The sequence below is a fragment of the Monopterus albus genome, unplaced genomic scaffold, assembly GCF_001952655.1.
Source record: "Monopterus albus unplaced genomic scaffold, M_albus_1.0 scaffold297.1, whole genome shotgun sequence".
Lineage (NCBI taxonomy): Eukaryota > Metazoa > Chordata > Actinopteri > Synbranchiformes > Synbranchidae > Monopterus > Monopterus albus.
Genome location: NW_018128177.1, coordinates 192,213 through 201,677, shown reverse-complemented (window position 1 = coordinate 201,677; position 9,465 = coordinate 192,213). Strand labels below are relative to the sequence as shown.

At 37.7% G+C, this 9,465-nt stretch overlaps 1 protein-coding gene across 1 annotated transcript in view; it reads right to left on the bottom strand.

Moving 5' to 3' along the window:
- Positions 1 to 398: 398 nt before the first annotated feature.
- The window catches only part of cmn (calymmin), a 12,376-nt gene continuing 3,309 nt past the window's right edge, over positions 399 to 9,465 (bottom strand). The window contains exons 7-33 of the mRNA XM_020623376.1: positions 9,399 to 9,443; positions 8,874 to 8,924; positions 8,478 to 8,516; positions 8,219 to 8,269; positions 8,047 to 8,106; positions 7,894 to 7,962; positions 7,765 to 7,812; positions 7,600 to 7,677; positions 7,416 to 7,466; positions 7,273 to 7,320; positions 7,119 to 7,163; positions 6,716 to 6,760; positions 6,579 to 6,626; positions 5,994 to 6,047; positions 5,746 to 5,814; positions 5,564 to 5,620; positions 5,004 to 5,345; positions 4,153 to 4,209; positions 3,784 to 3,837; positions 3,286 to 3,336; positions 2,963 to 3,016; positions 2,343 to 2,393; positions 1,845 to 1,883; positions 1,653 to 1,709; positions 1,108 to 1,176; positions 906 to 956; positions 399 to 490 (exon numbers count right to left, since the gene is read on the bottom strand). Coding sequence (XP_020479032.1) covers positions 399 to 490; positions 906 to 956; positions 1,108 to 1,176; positions 1,653 to 1,709; positions 1,845 to 1,883; positions 2,343 to 2,393; positions 2,963 to 3,016; positions 3,286 to 3,336; positions 3,784 to 3,837; positions 4,153 to 4,209; positions 5,004 to 5,345; positions 5,564 to 5,620; positions 5,746 to 5,814; positions 5,994 to 6,047; positions 6,579 to 6,626; positions 6,716 to 6,760; positions 7,119 to 7,163; positions 7,273 to 7,320; positions 7,416 to 7,466; positions 7,600 to 7,677; positions 7,765 to 7,812; positions 7,894 to 7,962; positions 8,047 to 8,106; positions 8,219 to 8,269; positions 8,478 to 8,516; positions 8,874 to 8,924; positions 9,399 to 9,443 — 1,775 coding nt within the window. The remainder of the gene's footprint in view (positions 491 to 905; positions 957 to 1,107; positions 1,177 to 1,652; positions 1,710 to 1,844; positions 1,884 to 2,342; positions 2,394 to 2,962; positions 3,017 to 3,285; positions 3,337 to 3,783; positions 3,838 to 4,152; positions 4,210 to 5,003; positions 5,346 to 5,563; positions 5,621 to 5,745; positions 5,815 to 5,993; positions 6,048 to 6,578; positions 6,627 to 6,715; positions 6,761 to 7,118; positions 7,164 to 7,272; positions 7,321 to 7,415; positions 7,467 to 7,599; positions 7,678 to 7,764; positions 7,813 to 7,893; positions 7,963 to 8,046; positions 8,107 to 8,218; positions 8,270 to 8,477; positions 8,517 to 8,873; positions 8,925 to 9,398; positions 9,444 to 9,465) is intronic.

Here is a 9,465-nt window from a genome sequence, read left to right as displayed (position 1 = left end):
TCTCAAGAGGCAGGGCCTCATAAGGTGAACCAGCTGTATCTGTTTAAGGTGATAAAGGAAAATCTACAGTAAGTTTGTATATTTCTAACCTGATTTCTCACCAACAATGATACAATGCTATCCCAGATCCACTTTCAGATGCAGATTTGAGAGGCTGCGACTGGTACACTCCTTTATTATCCAAGAGATCGAACCATTTAAATAATAAAAAAAAAAGTTAGTGGGCAAAGATGATTGGTATGATGAAAAAAGAAAACCACCATATTTTACTGAATATTTTGCTTCATCCCCCAAACCAGTGTTTTGCATAAGGAACTTCACTGCCACGTTAGCAGTGGGCAAACAGAAATGACACGTTACACCAAAAATATGAAGACACCACATGTAGAAGGTAGCCATCACATTAGCTGAATCTCATCACACTTGCCTATCAATCTTCCTTTATGTCCAAGTCCAAGATATTCAAGCTGATATGGTGACACAGCCAGACCTGGACGAAAAAAAAAAGAAATAAATCAAATGAAATTAAAAATGTATAAATGCTTAATACAGTGGCTCGCGCATGTCTGTACACACTCAAAGGTGTATGTTTTTTGTCCTGTCATACTAATCATATTTTCTAGGTGCAGGATCCCAGCCCATGCCAACACCAAGACCACCTGCAAGAATTTTGAGTTGATATTATTAATATCTTAAGTTAGACATAAGATCTTTGTAGCTCAGGATACAGATCTGCAACATGCTAGGATCAGCAGTTTGGTCCCCGCTTTGGACAAACAAAAATATGTTCTCAGTATTTCCAGAGGAATTATTTACGTATTCTTAATGGACCAGAGTGTATACAGGCAGACACCGTTGTTGACGCATTCAACATGCATTGATCCACAACATGAACTAATAATGACCATACTTTCCTGCACTGAGGGGCTGCCCACCAAACGGAAATCCACCAATGCCTGTTACAGAATGAGCAGGGAACAGTACCAATTGGCACATGTATAATGAGACATAAACTTGATTTTAAGAGGTTAGGATCTCTGTGACAGGTCTGTACATCAAGGTGAAGCATTACTGTGCTGTGAGAAAATACAAGCAACAAGAACTCACCATAATTTGTGTTTGATTTCTCTGCACCCATTCCAAGTGTCTGATCACCAGTAGGTAAGCTGCCCATTACTGTAATGAAGAAAAATTAAAAAAAAAAAAAAAACCTTTGGTTCAAGTGTGCGGCATTAAATAAATGTTTCTACAGGTAATGTTATGCTATACAGGTGTGTTTATCATTTCTTTTTCTTTTGAGAGGAAATTGTACGCAAGGTTCTCTTAAGAGCGAGAGTTTTTTTAACTCAAAGTTTTAGTGTGGTAATACAATTAGAGTAAAGTTGTGAGATGGTACGACAACAAAATGTACATGAGTTATAAAGTCCTTGAGTTAAAAATGTACTCACTGCTGTAGATGTATAAAAATAGATTGACATGATTCAGTGCTGCTCGAGGAACAGCACACCAGACAGACACTAACCCAGTATCAATACGTTTTTTTTGTAGATTACACTATGAATTTATTTGTGCACTGTTGAAATCCTACAACACACACACACACACACATGTTTTAATTGGATTGTTACAGTATGTGATGTGTATGGTCTTGCCATCTAGTCCAGCAGGAACAACTGGGGCTCCATTGTAAGGAATGTGTCTGGCACCACCTGTAGAATCAGCCGTAAATTACACAGAAATGAGTCATTGTGTGTTTTTCCATGATAGTATTGTAGCTGTAGTTTATTTCACCCTTGTCTTAGATTTATCTTGAACCAAATCCTTCCTTTCCACATGTATCATACCTGATTTGCCATCAGCTGCGGGTACAGCTTGATGAAGACCTGAAAAAAGGAAATGTTGACTTTTACTGTAATTCACACAATATGAAATGGTTACAAAACAGATTTTCTAAACTAAAATGCATATAATACTACCACCATAACCATTTTCATACTCTGCGAAAAAGACATCATACTATGCTCATTGCATTGAAATGAACAGACTGAGGGTGAGCTACATGTAAATAACAGTCAAATCTATGGAGGATATCACTTATCAATTCATAGGCCTATGGTGTGTTATACCATTTTTAATTTCAGTACTTTAACAGAATTAAAGTAAGGCTTGATGCATGCCTGATTTAGGTTTGCCTGCCTCACCCACACCAGCATTTTCTGAGAAAATTGGCAAATTTTCAGCAAAACTCTCTTAGGGAGATGTAAATTCAACCTTAGTTTATAAATACTTCAAGCATAACAGTTTAAAATACTTCTTTAAACTTATCCTTTAAAAAAATGCACCTCTGAATGAATTTCCATTTCCAGCTGCAGGGTATAGTCCTTGTCCATAACCTGAAAGCATATCACACTTCTAATTGTAACTACACTCATCGGCCACTTTATTAGGTACACCTGTACAATTTTATATAATTCAGTACAAAACGTCCACCTTAACATCTGTGGCTATGAAGCTCAAAATGTTTCAGTTTCTGGTGAAAGTGTAATAAATATATAAATTCAACTAAGTTTATTACTGAGGTCATAGTTAAAGGTGGTGTTGTACTGGACTGCAATATATTCAGAGGTGTTCCTAATATTCTGATGTTAAGGTGAAGTGTTGCATTGAAGTGCATACAATTGTACAGTTATGCCTAATAAAAGGGCAGATGAGTGTATCTCAATGCTCTAACAAGCAGAATTGCTTTCATTTGAGAGGGACAACAACAACAACAACCACAACAACAACAACCACAACAAGAACAACCACAACAAGAACAACACAGCCTGCTTGGGTTTCCCTGCATAAGGATATCCAAGGCCTGCACACATACAGCCACTGGTACTTTAAGAATCACACCTAAATTTCCTTAGAAGTCAAGAAAATACCAAATTAGTTTGTTTACACTGATAGAAAATATTACCAGCTCCATATCCAGTGCTGAGTCCAGGAACAGCGTAGCCTCCCGCTCCATAACCTTTGGATAAACATAACTTCATTAAGACAAATAAGGTCTTAGAAGTATGGTCAAAATACAGTTATATTAATGACCAATTACCAGATTATTGACAAATCTCAATGACATTCCTAAAATATTATGATTTTTACTGTGTGGATTTCAAGCCTTGGTGCTTGGACTCATCTCAAGAGTCATAAACAGATGACATCTAAGGGATGACATCATCTACTATCAAATTTCCATGTCATACACATAAATATTGAGAATGAGAAAGAAAGCAGATTTACCACTGGGTTGAGCACCATATCTGTTCAAAACACCAGCTCCTGCTCCGTAACCTCAAAACAAATGTAAAAAATTATAAAGAACCATAAATAAACAAGAGATGTTGTATCTAGGCATAATATAGTGTTATGGCATGAACTCAGTCACTAGTGTACAAGTACATGTTTGTGCTCGCAGATGCTTCACCTGTACTGTAGCCTAAATGACAAAGAGAAAACTTCACCTGTACTGTAGCCTAAATGACAATGAGAAAAAGTGTACACTTGAGTTATCTTGTTGACTTTCAAGGCCAAGCTAATGTAAAAAGTATATGTGCTTCTGACTATCGGTAGGTTAAAGTTAAGTTTTATCTCCCTTCAGCATTTCACTGGATCCATTTAAAATGCATAGTACAAGTGGTACAAGTAAAAACATGGCATGCACACACATCAGTAATTGTGGCACATGGCCACTGAAAGTCATACACATCACCAGGTATTAAAATGTAATATTCAGCTTACTGGGTGGAGATATCTTCATCCATTGTCCGTTTGGTACTCCTGATGGTCCGCAGTCTAGAATAACCATCCACACATATTAGAAGCACAACTGCACCATTCAAGGCAAAACAAACAAATACATACGTACATGCTTCCAAGCAATCTGTGTGTTACTGTAATATTAGTCTCATTGGCTCAAACTGCACAGGAGATGACAAATTTATTCTTGTTAAAATGACAAGGGTCTAAAATCATATTAGGAAGTAATGTAATAAAGCATTACAATATTATTCTGCCTAACAAAGGTGTACAAGGGGCTAACCTGGAAGTAGGGCCTGACTTTAGCTCACTATGCTGCACATTATTCCAAAAAAGCAGAAAAACATTTACCAGGTTTGGCTGGTTTAGGTTCCTTTTCTTTGGAGATAGATACTCCTCCTGTGTTCTCTAAGACAGCAGCACAGGCAGACAGATCAGGGCTTAGTTGACAGTCATCCACATATAAATGGTTTTACAATTGCATCATTAATCAAGAATGTAATCTTGAGTCTGTGGGTTAAAATTATCATTCAGCTGAAAGCATCTAGTGGATTAAGATGAACAAAATGTACAATAAAGCAATATCTAAAGAACCACATAACAATGTAACACATTACACTTCTAGTCTTATGCCATATTGTAAATCAACAACATAGTTGTGTATTTCCCAGCATGTCAACAATAGTTCACTATTCTGTGAAATGTGCTTATTTAAGAGCGAGATGAGAAGACTGAGACCGCTTGTTTGTGTATGATAAATCTGTAGGCTAAATCTGTAACAGAGAGACTGGAAACCAGGAGAGCCTTACTCTATTCAGCAGTAACAAACTGACTACCGTTGCCTCTAAAGCTCATTAATTTACACAATATACAGCAGACTGTTTAATCTGTACACAAAAAATGTAAAAAGAACAAGGTTTGGTTTTACAGGCAAGACTGTTTCCCCTTGCTTTCAGTCTTTGAGTGGTATAATAGTATCTCACTCCCAGCAAGAAAGCAAATAGGTGTATTTCCCAAAACACTGTTTTAAAAGTGGCACATTGATTATTTAAATATGACAAAGGAAACAAACAAACAAAACTCTGCTGGTATTATCATTTGTTATAACCAGCAATTTCACAAATTTTGGAGCCTCTGGTGTTCTCCAGTTTCTTTTCTCCTGCTACAGTAGAACCGTACAGTTTCAGGATTATGGTACTTGCCTTGAGAATGTGCCGCTGCTGGTTCTGGTGTTGGGTTACCCTCAGGAACCACCAGTGCAGGTCCAGATAAGGTTTGAAGAAGCGCTGGTTTTGATGTAGCCTGAGGGATTATGAGTATCTGTTTGTAGCTTTTTCCTTGTGGAACAGGTGAAAGCAGCTTCTGGTATTTGTCCTGTGGCACCATGACAGGGATACTACCAGTCAGCTCAGGGGCAACAGATGATGCACCTTGAGTTAATGTTTGCTGAGGTGCAGCACCCTTCTCTGGTGCAATATTAGGCTGCCCAAGAGAGAGAACACCTCCTTTAAGAGCCCTTCCATTGAATGGTCCCATGCCGTAACCTGAGAACCAAACAGAAATATGTAAATACATACAAAGAAAACCAAAATTTGATGGAAACATTTGAAAACACTTCAAAGTACAGTAAAAGTTAAAACAAAAAAATTACCTGTTTACACAACAAGTGTCACAATGTTAGTAGGTTAAAACAAGCAACTTGTTAGATCAACTATATAGCAACTACAATTAACAACAGATGTGTTATGCACAGAGCAATTACCAGAATTGGCTGCCTTAGTCAAGTGTCCATTACGTACACTAGCAGCACCACCGTAGCCTGTGAAACAGAACGTAGTCATAACACAGAAATATGATCCAAAGTTTGCATGCATCTTTTCAATTGGGATAGCAACACCACCAGATGTGTTATGTAAATTATTCCAGTGCAGAGTTGCTTAGCACCTTCACTGGGTGACACTGCTCCAGCTCCTTTTGTAGCTTGAGGTTTTAAGCCTTTGACTGCTCCATATCCTAAAAAATAAATTAGGAATAAATTTCACAATGTAACTACAATGACACTGTTTTAGGGTGTAGATAAATCAGCCACCACAATAGCCTCAGATAATTTACTTGATAAACCACATTTAGAGGTTATTAATAAATCCTCTTGGATTTCAACACTAAATTTGAACTTGGATAGTGGAACTCACCATTGAGTGTACCTCCATATCCACCCACTGCAGCACCACTTCTGACTCCATAACCTTGAGAGAAAATATAACATGAACGAGACGAGGCTGGTAATGATGGAAATTTTAAATTATAACAAAACCTGCCAAGTTTTCATGAGGAAGTGCAGAGGGAGACTTTCTTTTTTGAAATGGACGCACAATGACAAAATGAAAAGTAATCAACTCTCCCATGACAGCTTGGGGGTGGAATCAGTTGTTAAAGATGCAAAACTAAACTGTCCTTTTAACACATTTAAAAAAAATGTTATGACAGTAAATACATCCATGAAAAAGAAATACATATAACAATATGCATTTATTTCAGTTCATTTGTTTTTGCTTAAAATGTAGGCATTTAAAATCCTTCATATTTAACAGTAATAAATCATGTATCACTGTATATAAAAGTGCAGCATATTAGCAGTGTTACCATAAGGTTTCACTGTGTATCATTTGGGAACACCAGCTCCAGCTGCTGCTGCATAACCTTGGGTCAAGCATATTAATACATAAATATACCACCACAATAAATGAACACTTGTAATATTAAATAAGATCAGTTACCACTGGGTTTAATTCCATATCCATTATCAACAGCTCCATTTCCATAACCTAGAGGTAAAAAAAAAGATTCTATGACATGTTGGAAATTGTCATTGTGTTTGGACTTATGTACGACATGTTTAAAATACAGGTAGTACCTGGCTGGGATCTCACTGCACCCCCTCTGATAGCGCCATATCCTTCTACGCATTCATGAAAGAAAATTTATAATCAGATTGAGATCAAAATAATCATAAAACGATTTGAAAAAGAAATGACAGTCTTACTGTTGGTTTCAGCTCGGTGCCATACCCATTTGCAATATTGCCATATATCAGTACAAAATTTAATACTTTGTGTTACTGTTTTTTTCCCCATCTGAGCGCTTTCAGCCATTCTCTCAAAAGGTTTTTTAAAAGTATGGAACAACTTAGTGCAAGAGATGGATACTGCTTTAAATATTTCTAAAAATGCATATTCCTTGTTCACCTGGCGAAGATCCTTGTAAAAGACCTAGAAACATAGTACTCTTAGTTCCACAAATTGTGGCTACATATTTACCTGGCTTTGTTGGCTTAGTAGCTCCACCTCTGGGGTGTCCATAACCTTAATAGTTTCACAAACAGCAATAACGGTAACATTGTACTGCTGCAACAACAACAACAACAGAAGAAGAGAAATCAGAAGAACTTAAATGTCTTGCACACTGACCCACCATTTGGCAAGGCTCCATTTCCAGTAGCACCTCTGGATCCAGCATAACCTTTACATTTGATAAACCCATCATTTCAGATTTTAATAGATGTCTGACGTTTTTTTTTTTGTTTGTTTTTTTTTTACTTTATGCAACACATTTACCATTATGTTTGGCACCTTGACCACTGGGCACACCTCCTGTAGCACTGTAGCCTGAAATGTTATCAGATGAGTTCAGTAAATTGCACTCAACTGTATCAAGGACCATGTAATCTAGAAACATTAAAAATAAATAACTAAAGCAGATTTTTTTTTTTTTCCCACTTGACAGTAAGGATAGTCCCACCTTGCTTCAGTCCCTTCATTCCTCCTTTTCCATACCAAGGTCCTAGAGCCAAACCAGCACTGCCATAACCATTGTAAACTATATATACACAAAATACACATAAATGTTTATTTTATTAATCATCGCATCCATTATATTACATCACAGATTGACTTTATGACTCACCTCCCATGGGTTGAGCTCTGTAACCATTATACCCATTACTGTTATATGCTGGAAGAACAGATACAGACATTATAAGCAATGTACTGTATTAGGTGGTGACCTCAGTATTGTCTCATGACCTTCACCCACCTTTCCCTTGGTTCCTGGTGAGCTGAGGTACTCCCAGACTTCTGGAGGCTCCCGCTCCCACACCTAGACCTTTCAATGAAGAAATAAAATGCGTACATGTTGTGTCAGATTGGTCTGATCTCCTGGACAAAAAGGTAGCAGAGGACTGATTACCTGCGCCATAAAGCAGTCGGCCATATCCCTTTATGGGTTTACTTCCAGCTCCTCTCTGGCCTGTTCGATACAGACACTTGCTTGAGTTACCAAATAAACAAACAGAACCGTGTTTTGTGTCTGAGAAAGTATCATACCGCCCATTCCCATGTAACCACTTTACTTGTCTCACCATTTGGTATTGCTCCTTTTCCACTAGATGGGCCAGCTGCAGCTCCTTCACCTAAATATTTACATTTATTTAGGTAAATGTGTTTTAAAGCTTTGTTTTTGCAGACTTGACCAATGGCATTAACCCCATTTCCATTAGGTTCACCAAAATTAGAACCATAGTCTAGCAAACAGAGGATTTCTGGGAACACACTGTAATATTGTGCATGTTTTTACTGCAGACAGATGTAATACACAAATAATGCTGTGAACTACCCTACCATTGCCTTTTGTTCCAAATCCAGCTGCAGCTCCAATACCTACAAACAGACACATCACCACAAAAATGTTTTCCCATATCTATCATCTCTACTACTACTACTACTACCAATAAACAAAACAGTCTAGTTTGCTTAAAAAATAAATAAATAAAACGGTGCAAGTCCAGAGCAAGTCCAAGATCAGCAGGCAAACCATTTCATTCTTTAGCTGCACATGTTGAATGTTCTCTCATTACATTCTGGGCACATGGAGCAGATCGGCGCCGTTACCCGAGAAATCTGCTGGCGTACATTTGAGAACATGTCTGAAATGTACCATCAAACCAGGCCAATGTGTAGCGGGAGGATTTTATATTGTATTCTGAAAGCTACATGAAGTGACAGAGGTTCACTCACCATTCGGTTTAGCGCCGTACCCACCCAGAACACCAGCTGTAGCACCATAACCTAAAAGCCAAAAAGTGAAACACCACGAGACCCATTCGGGTTGCTGCAGTTTTTCAAAATGTGGCCCAGCACTAAAATGACCGCAAACAGTTTGAACACATTTCTAGCATTAATGAAACATCCATACAGCAAGACTGCCATATGACAAACTTAACATTCAAATGACCATTTGCAGCAACAGCAGCTCCATAACCTAGAGATCAGAAAGTCTGTGAGAGTTAAAATGTGGTATACAATATTTCTCAAATGATCCCATAGCTTCCACGGCTATCAAGTGGTCATATAACTGTAGTTTAATTATGACAAAGTATATCTGAACTCTGCTTCAGTGAACATGTTGACCTGAAATTACTTTTCAGAATGAAAATCACTATCGTATGACTTCATTTTAAACACGTATAAAACATCAGTATTAGAAATCTCCTGCATCACCATCTCTATCCAAACCCTAAATGTGATCTGAAACACCATTACCTTTGGTTCCTTGTCCACCATATCCGCCAGCTTGAGCACCATAGCCTGCAACATGAAGAAATTTTAA